Below are 19396 nucleotides of genomic sequence, written 5' to 3'. Positions count from 1 at the left end.
CTGGCTGTTTTGAGATGAGCTTTTATGTAAATGGCATGAGGAGGACCTTCACCAGAATCAGTAGGGAAAGGAGTATGTGAACAACACTAACTAGAAGAAATATTAAGAAATCAGGTAATAAATTCCATGGTAACAGAGGGAGTTGCAATGAACAAAAACTGTGGAAAAAGACAGAGATCAGAATACACCCAACAAATAACTGACATTTGGGGTAAGTGCTACTTTGAGATGAAGAGAGTGGCACAGTAGTGGAAGCTCTGGCAGGCAACATCAAACCTGTCAGAAGGCTGAGGGGGGAAAAGGGTGTAGGGAACATTATGGCACTGCTTTCTGTACCTAATAATGAGTTAGTGCATCAATTTTTGACTATGGTGAGTAAGACACATCACTGATGTGATTAGTGATGTGAATACAAGACAAAACTTTCGTTCAGATAGACTTAGCTTAATTATTCCCTACTGGGACCAGTCATATTATATAATTCTTTGTGAACAGTTATTGTGTCGAATCACATCTGTTACATTGACTTTACAGACTGCAAGTTATCTCACAGCATAATTACAATGTGTGGTACAAATTCCTTATTTCCAGTATAAGTATCAGATGCCTAAGGCAGCATAGGATGCTTATTTATAAGGAGTAAGGTGATATAATTTTTGACTGACCGAGAAATTGAAGGCTATCATCCTGTTCACATGGGGACCTGCTGTCAATCCTTTGGAAAGACAACTTCAGTATCTTCTTCCTTTCAGGTTTCCATCATGCTAAGGATGTCACAAGTTTTTAACAAAGAGGAAAAGAATACCAATATAGTGCAGCTGAAAGATTTTTCTAATTTCAGTTTCTTAATAAAGTGAGGAGGTAAATAAAGTGGGTTTGAAACAGGTGCCATATTGTATAATAGGGCATTAAAATCAGTGCAAGCAGTGGATGCATATGAGAAGATCACAAGCTGCTTCCACTGGAACTATTATTCTGTTCACCAGGAAACAGAAAAAGCAAAACACATTAGAAAAATAAATCAGTGTGATCCTCGAGAAAGCAGATTACCCTGTTCTACAGATGTGGTCATGTATGGAATACACTGTGGTGTGTACTATTCATCAAAAGAAAATCTTTCTATGCAGAACTGGTATTAAAAGCTTGTCAGTACTTCATCATTATCTGCTGTGAATCATATGCATAAGTTATGAATAGAAAACAGTATTTATAAAAAAATGAGTGCTAATGCTAGTAAAATATGCACAATAGCATAACTACAACAGAAAATTTCAGTTTATTGACTAAACACAAGTAAACTGAAGTTTATTTGAAGATGATATCACTTAGATCATAATCACTGTAGATACTGTTCAACAATGTAGATTCACAATTCATGTAACAAATGCACAAAAATCACATGACACACTACTTCCTGTCTCAGGTTGCAAAAATGTGCAATACACCAAATCAGCCAATAAGGGAACTACCATCATAATATTTCAAACACAAATGAAAGTGTCTTACCTCTCGTTTCTGAATGGCTTTATCTGTTGCTCCTACCAGCCAGAATGTTCTTACTTCGCCTTTTCCTTTCATGTAAACCATGCCTCTTTCTTCAATGATGTATCCGCCTAGCTTCTCAAGAGCTTCATGACATTGCATACTAATGTGTATTTTGAGAGGTTCCCCATTGGACTCCATACGTGATGCCGTATTAACTGTGTCACCAAATAGACAGTAACGTGGCATAGTGAGTCCCACAACACCTGCCACAACAGGACCTGCAAGAAAATTTTTGAATAAGAGATAATGTACCTGTCTGACTGGAAAGTTCTTTTCTTCATAAACACAAGTTACACAAAAGAATAGAAAATGTCCCAAGATACAAGCTGTAGCAAACCAACATTAATGCGAAGTAAACACTGTAAATTAAATGTAAAGATATCAACAATGTCAGAAAAGACAGATTGCTACTTAGCGTAAAGAAGACACATTAAGTTGCAAACAGGCACAATTAAAAGACGCTCACACACAATTTTCGGCCACTGCCTTCATCAGTAAAACACACACACAAGCAAGCACATCTCACACACACACGACTGCCAACTACAGGATCTCAGGATAGAATACTGTATCACGTGGGATGCAAACAGCAATCTGGAGGGGTAGGGAAGGAGAAAGGATAGCAATGTACAGGTGAGAAGAGAGACAAATGCTGACAGTGGAGTGTGCAGGGACTAGACCGCCACAGGCACAACATCAGGAGGTTGTGGGGCAGGGAAGTGGGGAAAAAGGGAGCAAAAAAGAAAAGGAGCAGGGAAAGATGGGTGGACGCATTGGCAGAGGGCTGCAAGTAAGCCCCCTCCATATTGCTGCTTGCATCTCACGTGATGCTGCATTCCAGCCCGAGATGCTGGAGTTGGCAGTCGTATGTATGTGTGCTTGCTTTGTGTGTGTGTGTGTGTGTGTGTGTGTGTCTTTTATTATGAAGGCTGTGACCAAAAGCTATATGTGAGTGTCTTTTAATTGTGTCTGTCTACAACTTGACATGTCTTCTTTATGGTAAGTAGCAAACTGTCTTTTTCCTAAATTGTTGATACTCCTAACTGGCGTTTCCATTGTTTGATAAATTAAATGTACTATATTCTTCAATCACTGTAAAAAATAAAGTTTGCAGCAAGTATTTTTAAAGCATCGCCATTGATAAATTCATTCTTTCACATTCATACAATCTGTTCCATAAACTGTATCATGAGGGAAAGCCTTCAGAGATGCAGAACAAGTTAACTTGTACATTACCAGACAATGGGACAGCCAACTGGTTTTCACAGCTGATTTGCCCATTGCTTGGCACCCCCTTCCCCCTTCTTACCCATTTTTTTAGTCAAATCAAACAATCAAATAAAATAGTCCCTGTGGCCACATCAGCTGTATGATTGTTTTTCACTCACACTCCAGGCTTGAGTGGTTTCAGTCAATGTGGAACAACCAGCTGAGCACAAGTCTCTGACGATGACATCAGTTACACGAATGTTGTCACTCAGTCTCCGGATTTGAGTGTTTTCACTTACATACTCATTCAGTCTTTTCAGCCATACGTGAACCATGACTAGTTGCCAACTTTTTTTTGGGCATAAATAATGTATTTTATCTCAAAAAGATATAAAAAAACTATGCTTCTAAAAATTAAGTATTTTCTAAATTTGTGTATTTATTTATATAATAGAGGGAAACATTCCACGTGGGAAAAATGTCTGTGGGAAAAATGGTGTCTGTGTATGTGCGGATGGATATGTGAGTGTGCGCGAGTGTATACCTGTCCTTTTCCCCCTAAGGTAAGTCTTTCCGCTCCTGGGATTGGAATGACTCCTTACCCTCTCCCTTAAAACCCACATCCTTTCGTCTTTCCCTCTCCTTCCCTCTTTCCTGATGAAGCAACCGTTTGTTGCGAAAGCTTGAATTTTGTGTGTATGTTTGTGTTTGTTTGAGTGTCTATCGACCTGCCAGCGCTTTTGTTTGGTAAGTCTCATCATCTTTGTGTATTTATTTACTTAGATACAAGTTTTCCATACTTCTGTGGTTAAATATAAATTTTTGGTTGGTTTAAAGAGTTTAATAACTGGTGCTACATAGTAAATTTATGTTTAAATAAATAAATGATTGAAGATCTGTCACTGTCTTCCTGTTGGTTTGCACCCATCACTGATAATTCTCTTTCGGTAAATGCTGAGGTGATGTGAACAGAAAGCATATAGGATACAATATTTTTTTAATTATTTGTTGACTTAATTGCTTGTTTTTTTAAGCATATACTGTCACTTCTTGGAAGTATTTTTTGTGAAAATATTTGTTATCAACATTAATTTTTTTTCAAATTTCTATTATTAATATTGTTTCAGAACATGAATCATTGGTACAGATACTGTATACTGTAAATTGTATAGAATTTATCTTAGGCTTGCCCTTTGTCCTTCTGTTCAGTGGGGTCATCAGCTGCAAGTCTTCAATTATGCCGTCGGGCAAAGACTTCTGACAGGGCCATGTCATTCCTGACTGAGCTTCTGGGCTTTTGCTCAGCTACCTGCACTCGTTTCAACTGTGTACCTCCCAGAATCAGTGCAGCCTTTGGCGTGGTGGCCTTTGGTCACACCAGTAGGTGGGGTGGTGGCATCAGGTGAGTGGCTGCATCCACACTAGTAAATCTCTGCTCTCGCAGTTTTTTCAGGTGCTTCCCTATCTTCTCTCCACAGCCTTTCATTTGAACTCAATGTCGCTTCCACTGATGTCTGTGAACATCTGCACCAGTGACTGGTTTGCTACGGTCTTCGCATTCCAAGCACGGGATGTTTGGAATTCAAATTCTGGTGCGCTAACTGAAGGGTCATTGTCGTTTGGTGATTTGCATGCCCCTGAGCATTCTGGCATTTTGATACAGACACAAAGTTCACCATTAAGGAAACAATACTCATGAAAATGGACAAGAAACTGAAATAAGAACTATTTATTGGAATTAAATAAAAAAGCAAATATCAGAATGACAATAACAGTGATGACACACAATAAATGAGGGCAGTGAATAATTATGATTTAATAAATACCAAAAAGAGCAATATGCCAGAGGTCATATGTGACCAATTGTCATTCCCAGTGGTTCAGAGACAGGATTAACTATGAAATTTCAGTACCAATGTGTGAATGCGAACAGTACTTCTTCATACCCATGAAATACTATACCTGCTACTTTTCACAGGTTGCTAAATGCAAACAAGTTTGTATGCATGGGTGTCATTTGTGTGAGGGTGGTTTAGTAAGTCTGGTGAAACAGCATAAAGAAATGTTTGTTTCACAAACAACTCACTTTATTTCTTGACATAATCTCCTTTGAGGGATATACACTTGATCAAGTGATCATCCAGCCTTTTCATCCCATCATAAAAATAGGTTCTGTCAATCTCTGCCAAATACTTGTTGACTGCAACCATCACTTCCTCATTTGATGAAAATTTCTTCCCAGAAAGCCAAAGTTTCAAGTTAGGAAACTGGAAGAAATCACTTGGGACTAAGTCTGATGAACATGTTGGATGAGCAACCAGTTCAAAGCTCAATTCATGTGCTTTTGCCATTGTTACCACTGATTGTGTAATGGTGCTTTATCCTGGTGAAAGAGTAGTTCTTTGCGTACCAGTTTTGGTCTTCTTTCAGCCAATGCAAGTTTCAAACAAACCAACAACCAAGTATAATCGAACACAATTATGATTCTGCCTTTTTCCAAGTAATCTATAAAGATTATGCCTTGGTAATTCCAAGAAACCTCTTGATGGTATCTTGCGGTAAGGAGGAGGAATTTAATAGTGCTGAAGTTTTCCGTTGCACATGTCCTGTAGGATCGTAATCAATCCTCCTATAGGTAGAGTCACTTAGCAGACCATACATCTTATCTTTATACACACCACGAGGTAACAAAACAGTTGCATTACCCTTGTCAGCTTTCAATACCACTACACATGGTTGTGTACCTCCAAGACTGTATGGCCTTCCAAAGATTCATAAAGAGGGTCTTCCTCTGCGTCCAATAGTGAGCAACATTGGAGCTCCTACATATGATTTAGCTAAACATCTTGCTTCCTTACTGAGACCTTTCGTAGGCAAGTGCTCACATCACATACAAAACTCAGCTGATTTTATCAATAGACTGGGGGCTCTTCGTCTTAGCAGTGTAGACCTTCTAGTAAGTTTTGATGTGGTCTCACTTTTTACAAAAGTTCCTCTTGCAGATTCTTTGACACTGATTGGTAACATTTTTCCTGTTGATATAACTGCTTTGTTCAGGCACGCTGTTTCCTCAACTTATTTTATGTTTAATCAAGAATATTTTGAACAGACAGGCGGTGTCGCCATGGGTAGCCTCCTTTGGTGGCCAACCTTTTTATGGGGGATTTTGAAGAGAGAGTGCTTGAATCAGCTGCCCTGAAGCCAACAGTTTTTTGGCGGTATGTGAATGAAACTTTCATAGTGTGGCCTCATGGAGAAGATAAATTAATGGAGTTTCTACATCACCTCAACTCCATTCATAGCAACATCTGGTTCACCATGGAACTAGAGAAAGATGGTTGTTTGCCTTTCTTGGATGTCCTGGTTCGAAGGAAGAATTATGGTTCTCTAGGGCATTCAGTTTACCGGAAACCCACTCATACTGATTTGTACCTGCAAGCATCGAGTTGCCATCACTCATCGCAAACCATGAGTTTGCTTAGAACACTTGTTCATAGAGCTCATGCTGTCTCAGATCTGGATAGCTTACCTCAAGAACTCGCCCATCTAAAGACAGTATTCAGCGAAAATGGGTATTCCATCTAGCAGATTAACAGGGCACTAACAGTCAAAACTAACAAGCAGGAAGTGAATAAAGAGGAGAACATGCCGGAACAATTTTTAGCTTTTCTTCCTTTCGTTGGCAACACTCCGTTTAAAATAGCAAGAATCCTCCGAAAATTTGAGGTAAAAGTGGTTTTCCACCCACCATCGAAGATTGCGGACCTTGTGGGATCAGTTAAGGACAATCTGTTACTACGAAAGGCCGGAATTTACAAGACACCGTGCCAATGTGGTATGGCTTACATAGGTCAAACCACATGCACCGTGAAAGAACGCTGTACTGAACATCAATGTTACACCCGCCTTTTGCAGCCAAGCAAGTCCGCTATTGCTGAACATTGTATTTCTACTGAACATTCAATGGAGTATGAGAAAACAATGATTTTGTCCACAGCAACGTCTTTCTGAGACTCCATTATTGAAGAATCCATAGAAATACGTCTGGCGGAAAATCTGTTAAGCCGTGACAGCGGCTGCCAGCTGGACAGTGCATGGAATCCCACCATCTCCACGATTTGCTCAAATCGAACACGACAGAGTACGTCGACGGCCGTGGCAAACAGCAACGCAGAGGGCGACTGAGTTCCGCTATTCCACCAGCGAGGGCGCTGCCGGTGGGCAGTGTGGTTCAACTATCAAGTTTTTGACGCATGCGCAGAATAGTTACTGTATGCTATATATTGCGGAACGGAGTACGTTTTTGCCAGTCTGCGACGGCTCACCTGAAGATGACTGGCAGGTGCCCAGTTGAAATATCATGTGAAGTATTGAACAATGACTGGCTGCAAGCAGTCAATTCGCTGTAAAAAATATTAAAATTCACGTGTGGATAGTTGTCTGCCTATTTCTCATTAAAGCCATCTTCAACTGTCTGCAGTCTCTGTCAGTCAGCAGACAAGGTCAGCCTGTACACTTTTGTACTGTATGTATCCATTTACATTTCCACCTCACTATCACATTGGAAACAGTGGACCTAGGGATGTTTAGGAGTGTGGAAATCTCGCGTACAGATGTATAGCACAAGTGACACCCAATCACCTGACCATGTTCGAAGTCCATGAGTTCCACAGAGCACCCCATTCTGCTCGCTCACGATGTATAATGACTACTGAGGTCACTGATATGGAGTACCTGGCAGTAGGTGACAGTATAATACACCTAACATGAAAAAACATATGTTTTTGTGGGTTTCCAGATACTTTTGATCACATAGTGTAGCTGCATAAATTTTTAGGTCCTAGACTTAAATGATTTTTAATTTATGAAGATCACGATACTTTTTCATTAAAGCAGTACACAATCTGATGCTAAAATTTGGCAATGTTTCTTTCTTCTTCATATAACCCTAAGATAACTTTTGGGCTGAGCTTTGTACCCCCAATGATACATCAGCTTAATTAGTTACACTTTAATGGTATCAGGATAAACTTAATTCACAGCAATATATTAATCAGGTGTAAATGATGAAAATAAGAATTAGTATGGTCAGTACACAATTACTCATGGAGATGCTGAAAAAAGCTGAACTGGCAGATGCTTAAAAATAAGGCCAAACTAACCCATGAAAGCCTACTTACAAAACTTTAAGGACTCACTTTAAGCAAGGAATTTAGGAATGTACTACAACCCCCTATCTACTGCTCCCATAGGAATCACAAAACAAGCTAACACTGTTTACAGTCCATGCACAGGAATTTAATCAACAGTGCACACAGAGGAATTTATGCAATCATTATTCATGTGCTCCATGCACCATATGCAAATGGAATGGGAAGAAGGCCTAATAAGTGATACTAATTTCTGTTAAAAAAAAAAAGGTCATTTATATCTGCCATGCATTTCACAGTGGTTTGCAGAGCATAGACTTAGATTCAGAAAAGGAAAAATTAATAACGCACTCAGTATTCAAAACTGCAATGGACTGTATCAATTATTTTCATTTGATTGCTTGTGTAGACTGGTTTTATTCAAAAGAAATGAATAAATAATAATCCAAATGATACGTAAAACTACATCTAACAGAACTGATTGTTTTCATTTGGTTGTCTGCAACAACAGTTTCATGTAAAAGAATGAATGAATCATTCAACTTATACATAAAATTACAATTGAATGAGTCAGTTGTTTTCCAACAACTGACTGAATTGATTATTTTCACTCAGCTGTTTCCATCACTATTACCAAATAGAAGCACCCACTTCAGGCCACTTCTGTAAAATATAATGTTAACTAGTTATAACTAACAGTAATCTACGCAATATTAATTACAAGAATTGTTACGTTATCTTCAGTTTATCATTTGCCAATATGATTTACCATTTACTTTTTATTAAGGCGGGATCCCTTGTATGCCTTTATATCCATAACATTTTAGGATGCCAGACTGGACTGACAGCTCAAAAAAATATTAAGAATATGAGAAGGAGTGAGACGTGTCTATGATTAATGGTCACACACCTGTCTCCACTGTTATAAAGCGATATTATTACCACATACTACAGCTTTTCTGGAAATAGACCTCGAATAATTGACTGACTATAAAGGTACGCATCTGCTGTATCCTGGGTCTGAAAGTACTCGTCAACACAGTCCACTGGTGACCTCAATATGCTAACTGGCTGATACCATTTGTAAATAAACATAAAGACCAGTATGTACAGGCTGTCATGACAACACATTTAAAAGCTAGCCTATGGCCAGGTCCTCAGATAACCATGGCACCAACATAAACACCAGTGGCACTCACATCACCACCTCTGGCATGACAGTCACGTAACTTTTTGCTTATGCCAATCATGCATCCACTAGAGCACAGAACAAGTATCCATCTGCCCAGCAAGAGGCTCCTGTCCTGGATGTTCACAGAGCAGTATGATGAGGAGCAGGCAAGCTTTCACCACGAGAAGCCATCACTAGCCATTGACTGTAATGTTTTTCTTTCCTTTCTTTCTTTTTCTTCAGAAACAGTGCATAGCCAAGTTGCATTTAGTATCTGCATGAACTTCCAGATTAGTTACAGTCAGTGAACTATGTACTGTGGGACTTAGACACTCAATGTTACTCTGGTGCTGAATTGATAAGAGAACTTTGCTAGCCTACTATGGAACTTTGTTTAAGAACTTTATTTCTCTGTGAATCATTCCTATTGCTGCAGACTTGTATCCCCTTTCTTGTTGTTGTTAGTTCTTTATTGTCTGTTCAGTGGCATAATAAAAATGCCAAGAAGATATCTTAGTGACTTTTCTATTCTATTACTGAGTGTGATATTGAATGGATATCCTTCTGTATATTGGTCTAAGTGACAATTTACAAACAGGGAATACCAGACACAACATGTGATAGTTCTTATTTTGTCAGCTTATGTTTGCTTCAACAGTTTGACAATAATATTTTTCAGGAAATCTATGGAAATGTCTACAATTTTGTGTATTTTGAACATCAGTTCAAATTGCTTTCTTTTCCTATACCTTCCATTTATTTAACAGCTCCAAATGTGTCTGCTGACCTGTTCAGGATAAAGTTGTTGCAACTGCATCACAAAAATGCAAGGATGAGCCAGAACTGCTCATGGTTGACACAAGCTGGCTGCATCAGGTGTTTGCCATCATGCACACTAACCAATAGGCAAAATTCTGGAAACAGTGTGGCATGCATGACTGTCAGTCAGGAAAAAGCAATGTGAGTGGAGCCACCATACAATGCAGAAGTGTTTCTTTAGAGTCTATTTTTGCAAGCTGTGGTCCACATGGGTCTAACCCAACATGAGCTCCTTATCGAGCCCAACATGAGCTCCTTACCGATGCGTACAAAAGTTTGTTTGGTGTTCTCCATTCATTTTCAATTCTGTCTTGCTGCCTCTATGAAATAGATGGCACCCCATGATCATGATGAAAGTTTGTCTAGTTCCAGACATGCATTCATTGTCCTCTCACAACCACACAATCAGTTGATGAACTCGTCACTGAGGAGTGAACAAGGTTTGTTCAAATAATTCCGGAACTTCACTTACAAAACTTTTCTACACTTACCTTTTACTTATTGTGCATGGTCTCCTTTCTTGTACGTCTCTTGCTGGATCGCACAAAGCACTGTCTGCAAATCTTCTTTTATCTCATCTAGCATTGAAAATCTTCGTATTTTTCAAGGGGGGTTTTCAACTTTGGAAATAAAAAAAAATAAAAAGGTTCGCAGGGGCCAAGTCTGGAAAGTACAGAGGATGGGACAGCACTATGATTTCGTTTTTTTCGCAATAGTCATGCACCAACAATTGACATTCCTGACATGAGCATCAGCAGTAGACATCGAAGGGTGTCCTGAATGAGGCCATTTTTAAACCAAGTGAACAATTCGTAACACCATGTATGGCTTAAGCACTCATCACTGGAGGCCTTCTGCATCATTTGGTGTGTCTCTGTAAAGGTTTTCTTGAGTTTCATGCAAAATTTAATGCAGATGCGTTGCTCCTCTAACTCTGCCATCTCAAAATTCGCAAACTGTGTGACACAAAATTCTAGTCAATGCAGCACTGAACATTAACTAACAGACATACAACAGTGAATCTTCCAGCAGTTAGACATTAAACAAAAGTGTGTGCCAGGAATGCCAGCCGCATTTTGCTCCAAATGTTCCGGAATTTTTTGAACAGAACTCGTATACCCTCCAAAACAATGCTTGAACAGAACTTGTGCAAATGCTTATTATAGCAGTCATGTGATCATCAGTGTGGAAATGTTACAAATAGAAATCACTGTCAGTTGGTCAAGCACCCACTTGTGGCAAATAAAATGCAATACTTGTCAAAAATGCACTTCATCAATCACCATCACCATAGCCTACATTTAGAACATAGTGCATGGGTGCGGCAGTAAAGTCTGCTCACTGCCTTTCTTGTAAATGGAGAAACCATGCATTCTGACTTCAAAGTCATTCTATTCTCTGTAATTAAACACTGACAGTATTCTTGGATCACCCGCTTCTTCCTGATAAAACTATTCCTTTTATTTATTACGTCATGCTAAGGGCAACTATTCAAACTTTTGATGTACTCCTGGCATGCTCTTATCTTCACACTGTTGACCCATCTCCCTTTCCTAGATTTATGCAATAAATTTTTATTTCAGTGAAATTAATAACTCTTCTTGTGTGCATAGTAATTTTTTCTGAGCCTTTCATATATGATTATTTTGCAAATTTAAATCTCCTGTTATTTTTGTTCCTAGGAGACTGGTGGCTCCATACCCTCTGCATTGTAGCATTACACACACACACACACACACACACACACACACACACACACACAGAGAGAGAGAGAGAGAGAGAGAGAGAGAGAGGGAGGGGGGGGAGGGGGAGGCACAGAAGAGGGAGGGGCAATTTACTTTACTGGTTTTGTAGTGTAAGTATGTCTGAGACTGTAATAGCCTTTTTTATATGCCTATCTGCTGCTCAGTGTCTCCCATACTTCATAAGTAATATCCTATTCTGGTAGATGGCTGTTATATTCCATCCTGGGAAGTCCTAGAGAGATTAACATGCATGGCTACAATCTCCTCCTGGCTAACTATGTTGTCCTGGCACAGCAGTTCAGCAGGGGTCACAACACTGTAGACAGCCAGGACAACTTAGCTATTTTTAAGAGTATGTGGAAGTGGGGAGTGTTTCTTACTTATTTTCCAATAAAAGCTCTAAAAAACAGAAAAGCACCAAAGGACTTAGTGGGCAACAGGTATCAAAGTCATTTGTAAATAGTGGTGCAAGACAAACAATAGTTCACAGTCGGCTTGGAGTCCAGGCAGTGAATACAAAACTCACTGCACATGAAGAAGACAGCTGGGTCAGTCATCAAAATACAACTCAGCAAAACACCCAGAGGTACATCATTTAAGAATATAAATTAATTTATACTAATATGTCCTCCACTGACCTTACAAAATTAATGTCATCTAAATTATTGCTACCTACCTGTATGTACACCTATTCTAAGTTTAAGAACATCATTTGGTCGATGAGCAATCTGGTGGTGCTTCACTGCTTCTAAAAGCTCTAGAGACATGGATGCAATCTCTCCTGCATGGCGATCACCATTTCGTAGGGGAAGACCTGATACCTAGAGAGACAAATAGTTGAATGTATTTTGTCATTAGTTCACAGTAATATAGAATCTCTGACAAAAGAGTGAAGCACCCAGAAGTCTTGGTTGGACATAAGTATAACTTTATAAACAGACGCACCATTGATAGGTATGTTAATGATTAGAGTTCCAATTCTGTGTGATATGTTAACAGTCACCAGAGCTTACTTGTGATTTTCATGTTTAGTGTTGCTTCCAGACCTGGTAGGGTATATAAGGAGTATGAACAGCATCACACATTGAATGGTCACTGTGAAGTACATGGATATGGCACATACTCATGTGTGACTGCATTATCACCACCTGACAGATTTTGTTGATCTCCATTCGGCCAGTTGCTCAAATGTGCAGTATCAGGATTTATGAGGCATTCAGATGTCAGACTGCATGGGAATGTAAGGGCAGGCATACTCACTATCACAATTCTTGCCAACCATGTCAGACCCCCCCATCTGGGAAGACTGCCATATTGTGCAACAGGCACATTATAATTACTTCACACCTGTGCCTGCCATCCGAGAACAAGTAGTGGACTCTCTGCCACAGTATGTCATCCCACATCATTGGTCAGAGACTAGATAGCCAGACTAGAGAATTATCATACCATTTGGAGGCTGCTGTTAATACCACAACATGAAGGCTGTTTTTGGAGTAGTGTCATGACTGGGAAACATGGACTGATGATGAGTGGTCTTGCATTATTTTCAGTGATGATTCATGGTTCTGCTCAACACTTGATGGCAATCATGGGTGAGTATGGCAGTGACCTTGGGAGGGGTCCCATTCTTCCAATACTTCGGAGAGTTACAGCTGTGTTACTTCTGACATCAAGGTGTAGTGAGCCAGCAGGTATAACTTCAGCATGGCTGGTAGTGACTGGGGGAACTTTGATGACACAACATTGCATCACAGACATCCTGCATCCTCACATGTTAACTCTGAGGTGACAGCATTCTGGTGCCATTTTTTAACAGGCAGTGCTCGTCCACACATGGCATGTGTTGAACTCTCTGTATGATAGTGAGATGCTCACATGGCCATCAAGATCCCCAGATCTGTCTCTGATAGAACCTGTATGGGACTAGTTAGGACAAATCCACCTCAGTGCCAATATCCAGGATACTGAAAATCAGTTAAAACAGTTGTGGACCAACTTGTCTCAGGAGGCAATGCAACAGTTTTTGATACCCTTCCCAACCAATTCAGTGCATGATTTCAGGCCAGAGGGGATTCAACTAATAAATGGGCTCATACTGCCAAGTTCTTTGTAAATTTGACTCGACTTCATAATCACTGAAATAAAATCACATACCCTTTCAAAACACAAAGTATCATTTCATTTCTTCCTTCCCTTCAGGGTGCTTAACATTTCTGTCAGGCAGTGTATTTCACAAGATACTATGTAGCAAAAATATTAATTTAACTTTCCTCTGAAATATTTGATGTGCCAAAAGTGGACAGTACAACTAAATCCACACTTTTGGGCTACATCATTGTAAATATGGTCTTGTACCTGAAAAAGTTTGCAATTTACATTATTAAGCAAAGTAAACTGCCTTACATGTCCATGCATATCTTTTGCTTCTGTATCTACTTATACACCTCAACAAACTAAAAATGGTGCCTCTATAAACAATAAACAAAAATACCTAACATCTGCATCTGAATGATAAGTGGTTCCTTTACCAATGTAACAGCACACCACAGCTTTAAATATACTCATCATACAATGAAATTAAGGATATCTTACCAAAATACTATACTCATCACCCAAAGTAGTATTCTGTTGATAACTCAATCAATCCAGTGTCCTAGCTCATCTGAATATCACCCTTCTCCCTGCCCTGCACACAATACATCATTGCCCTGCTGACTCCAGTGAAACACTTGTCCAGTACCCCCATCCATCGCCTCTCACATTGGTGCAGTCTCACGCATTTCCTACCCAATAAAATACAGGAAAGCCACAAAAGTCATATACCAGTTGTACTAAAATTACTTTTCTGGAATGTGTGTGGAGATGAGGACTAATGTTCATCCACATAAATGACCTCAGCTAACTTTGAACTCGGCCATCTAGTTTCAGAAGATGTTGTGCCACAACAACAGTGACTCATTTAACTACTGCCACTGAGAACACCTGTCTCTCTTCCTTTACTTCTTCACCATCCCTTTGTGTGTGTATGTGTAGAGAAGAGAAAGAGAGAGCAAAAAAAGAGAAGTAGTGCAAATGTTCATGGCACTTTCTGTGCTGCTAAGCATATTTCTACTCAATGTATAGTTACCTGGAAGTGAGCAGATGCCAATCCTCTTTCTCTCTCTCTTTTTCTTTACATTTCAGAATTTTCGTGATCAAATGGGCACAGTTTAAATATCTTAACATTATGAAGCATGGGACATTATGTGTATACATACGTGTATGAGAATATATCTTACTCATATGAATGACTGAATGAACTTTCTTATCATAAACAGAACTGACTGTATGTATTTTAGATTTTATGATGTTTGCAATGTACTGTAATTCATACTACAGGAACAGACAATGCTTTGGAAGGAAATGTGCCCCCCAGTGCCTCAGCTATTGTTTGCACTCTATTATTCTGTGCCTCATTATTGAGTTCAAAATTTCATGACATAAGGCTGACAGAATAAACCCCCATGTATTTTTACTGCCAAGGAATTATATCTCATGGCTGACTCACTGTATTTTAGTTAAATTTTATGTTTGGTGCAGTGACCAACTTTGTATATTTCTTTATTTAGAGCCGGTTGCATGTTTTTTAATTACACTGAAATTTCATAAGCCTCTCCCTCTTTTCTTCATATTATTACCAATAACAATGAAAAGTCCTTATTAATAATTTATCATACAAAGCATTGAATGTATGACCAATATCCTGAAGAATTTCAGCATCAGTTGAGTAGTCTTGTGTTCAGCATGCAAAAAATCCTTCAATTCTGTTTCAAATCTGCCAAGATCCTTGTATAAAGATTTTCTTCTGTAGTAGGTGCGAGTGTCGTGGTGTACTTTAAATTTGCAGAAGTCAATTTCACAACATACCAACAACATAGGTATGGGGCAGTAGTTTTGTGGATTAACATTGCTACATAACAACTTCTACCAGGACATGTCTTTGCACTTCCAGTCATTAAAAACTACTCCTGAGGTCTGTAATAAATTATGGTTAATAGCAGAGATAATTACTGCAAAGTTTGTACAAAACTTGAAAAATATCCCACTAGATACTACGACTGACAGAATTTGGTAAACCTCCACAAGCAGTACCATTTTATGGTGGAAACACAAGATAGTAAACAATGTTTGTTAAAGCAGAAGAGAGAATTTCTTATTGAAATGAATCCCATGGTTGACTCTGTAATAGATTGTGGGCTATTGTGACAACATCTGGTTTGACTAATGTATGCCAAAAGAAACTAATAGTTACAAGTCATTGTACAATGAATTATTTAAAAGAGTTAAGCAATTTCTGACAGCCTTCTGCAGCATATTTACTCACTAACTTACTAACTTGCTCTTAAAAAATCTAACAAAATAGTGTCTTCATCAAATCATATGAAGGACACTATGTATGTTCTCAGAAGAAGAATTATTGGATTAAAATCAGAAATAGTACTTCAGTCACCACAAGGAAACTTAATCTTATTCTCAGCCCTAATGTTTACACCACAAAGATTAACAGTAACAGCACAATTGAAACACTGACAGTCTCTTGACAGTATTTTCAAGTGAGATTAACAATACTTAACTGTCAGGTAGAAATAAGGCTATGTCTAAACACTCTTTGCTTCTCAACTTAATCCACTTCTATGGCTATGCCAATAATATTTAGACTATATTTTTCTAGAGCAACTCACTTATTTAGCTTAGATTTTATTTCCAGTGAGCTGACAAATTACAGTAGCATGGAAAGGATTCAGAGTGCTGTTGAGAATGTTATTGTGGACTAGTTAGAGAAAACATCAGAAGCTCAGTTGATTAAACATGCAATCTATTCAGATGTGTTACTCAAAATAATTATAACAGGAGTGTGTTTAATATAGCAATCAATACTTACCACCATGTACGCATCACCAATAGTCTCCACTTTATAGACGTCATATCCTCGTATGATTCGATCAAACAATGTGTAAAGATCATTTAGAAAATTCACCACCTGCAAAGACAGAATTACTGTCTGTGTTAACCATATACGAAGCTTATACAATGAAGCTTAAAAAGAAAAAGAAAAAAAGGAAAAATTCTGTATATTTACTGAACTCAGAACTGATCCCATTGACTGGCATAATCACATAGACTGAGCTGTAGGTAAAAATCAAAGGCCGGAATTCAATGATTGGTTGAGCACAGGAAAACTGATAGGGATTCCATCAGGCCATGGAGCTTTGTTCAATTTTAACAGTTTCAGCTGTTTCTTAACACCGCTGACACTAATACCGATTTCATTCATCTTTTCAGTGGCACAAGCATTAAATTGGGACAATACTCCTGAATTTTCCTTTGTAGAGGAACATTTGAAAATAGAATTGAGCATTTCAGCTTTTGCCTTGCTACCCGCAATCTCTGTTCCTGTCTCATTTGCACTAACCTTTGGTGCCATTATGAGCCTTCACATAAGACAAGAAGTTCTTTGGATTTTGTGAAAGAACATTTTAAAATATTCTTCTATGGTAGTTACTGAATGCCATATGTTTAAATAAATATCAGATGTTTTTATAAATCGTACTTGTCTACATAATGTAAGCATTAATGCTTCAAAAGTGATCAACAGATGAAACACAAATAAATAAATACTAGTATGTATACTATGTAGAAGTTACTGGCTGATACTAGTTATTCTGACCCTGGTAATGTATTCTTATTTGAAGTTTTGTGTTTGTTGTGCATATACAGAATGCTGAAACCTGCATGAGATAAGTGACAGTATGTGTAACTCTTAGTTATTCACTCTCTTCCATCTAAAGAGGAAAAAGGAAACTGGCTTCAAGAGAGGTCCTTGACTTATCATATTGTGCTCAACAGATTTGTTTTTTGTAGTCTTAAATAACATTAGTTTTAATTTCTGTTGAGATTCCCTTTCATTGAAGACAAAACGTTTTTCTCTCATTTCATGAGACTTAAATTCACTGTATCTTGTTCTTGAACTCCTTGTTGATCTGAAGCACTTGTGATTATCACAGTTCAGAAATAAAAATAAACATTAAAGTCAATGTCGGATCATACACTATCCAAAATTAGTTTTTCTCTGCTGCCTAGGAAAAATTATGTACTGTGAAAGATGCAGAACAATACCCTAAGTACACTCACCTGCAAGGGTGTGCTTTCAGCTGACATAGCTGTGAAACCAACAATGTCACTGAAGTAAATGGTTACTAAATCAAAAGACTCTGGTTCCACACCAAACCCCTTGGTCAACCGTTCAGCAACTGGTCTAGTGGAAAGAAATAAAGTAATTTATAAATAATACAATATATCATAAACTATAACCAAATTTGTCACTGTAGTATTGTTAACATGAATTTGCATTCCAATTGGTCAGTCAATGGGGAGATCCCCATATTATGAGACTAATTCACAAATTTACAAAGAAAAAATTAGTTCCTTAACAAGTCATTTTCCCTAGAGAGATTGAATCTATGATGTCAAGTGCTAGCATTCACTTTTATCTTATGAAGTATTCACAGCCAAAGTGTTCACAACATGGGTCCAAATTTCACTCTCTTCATGGGAGTAGACTAGGATTTATGGCAAGCAAATGCACTGTGCTACCACCTTCTGGCATTGATGTAAACTTGTAGTTGAGTGGTAAAGGCTAGCTAGCTGTGCATGCTGTAAACCGTGCACATTGTTTTTAGATCCTTAAGTTTTTGGCCAGTAAGGCAATTACATCATGCCAGTTGTGCACGCACAAAAGTTCCTTAAAACATGCACAATTGAAGGTGTGCTCAAAACACTGATGCCAAGTTTCACACAGTCTAGAGGAACAGCAATACAGCATAGCACGGTAGATCTAATGCAGTGTATCTCATACTACCGCTTCTACATTACGTTCAATAGCATTGAAAGAAAAATAACCAATAAATCCACAGGGCATCAAAAGTTAGGGTGTTCACATGCTTTTGTGCTCTTACACAACAGCAAACAATGCAGAAAACGAATTTACAGAACTGAAAGTGAACAAGGCACCAGGCCCCAATGACATACCTAATAAATTTTGCACACAATTTGCAGTGGAATCATGCCCTTCTCCAGCTCAAATTCATCAAGAATTTGCACATACCAAACAAATCTGTATGGGTGGAAATGAATGCAGGCAGCCACTTCTCTTTATAAGAAGGGCAAAGAACAAATGCACAGAATTACAGACCAATAACTGTAATGTCTGTCTGTTGCAAGATTCTAGAGCATATTCTAAGCTCAAAATTTATGAAATTCCTGAGGGAGGAAAAAAAGTCTCAAAGAATTAGTTATGAAAACACCATTCATGTTAAAGACAGAACTCTCTTTTCACACATTACCTTGTGTTTGAGGAATAAGAGACTCTTACACCATATGTTGACATTTTATAGAAAACTGTAGACTCTGCTGCCATCTGTGGCATTTATGGAATGTGTGAGATATTTATAACTGTAATAGAGTTGTGAATAAATCTGTGTGTGTGCTGTAGTTAGTTACTGTGTTGAATTCCTTTTAAATATTAGTAAGTTGCAACATTTTAGCAATCTCAGCCCCACTGTTCCCTTTCTTTGCAGTGCACACAGAAGGGATTGAATTTTGTAGTTTCTTCTTCTTTTTATCCTTCAGTTTTACCTTCACTTGAAAGGCAGATGCCATGGATTCATAATTCGCTTCTGGAACATTATCTTCACATATCTTGCTTGTGGTGATGG

At 38.4% G+C, this 19396-nt stretch overlaps 1 protein-coding gene across 1 annotated transcript in view; it reads right to left on the bottom strand.

Annotated features, from left to right (window-relative positions):
- Positions 1–19396, bottom strand: part of LOC126416036 (receptor-type guanylate cyclase Gyc76C-like) — a 474092-nt gene that overhangs the window by 5744 nt on the left and 448952 nt on the right. Inside the window, exons 17-20 of the mRNA XM_050083502.1 lie at positions 17814–17937; positions 16564–16662; positions 12316–12460; positions 1507–1763 (exon numbers count right to left, since the gene is read on the bottom strand). Coding sequence (XP_049939459.1) covers positions 1507–1763; positions 12316–12460; positions 16564–16662; positions 17814–17937 — 625 coding nt within the window. The remainder of the gene's footprint in view (positions 1–1506; positions 1764–12315; positions 12461–16563; positions 16663–17813; positions 17938–19396) is intronic.

Source organism: Schistocerca serialis, chromosome 1, assembly GCF_023864345.2.
Source record: "Schistocerca serialis cubense isolate TAMUIC-IGC-003099 chromosome 1, iqSchSeri2.2, whole genome shotgun sequence".
Lineage (NCBI taxonomy): Eukaryota > Metazoa > Arthropoda > Insecta > Orthoptera > Acrididae > Schistocerca > Schistocerca serialis.
Note: the sequence above shows the minus strand (reverse complement) of the source record. Positions and strands in the feature narration are given on the sequence as shown.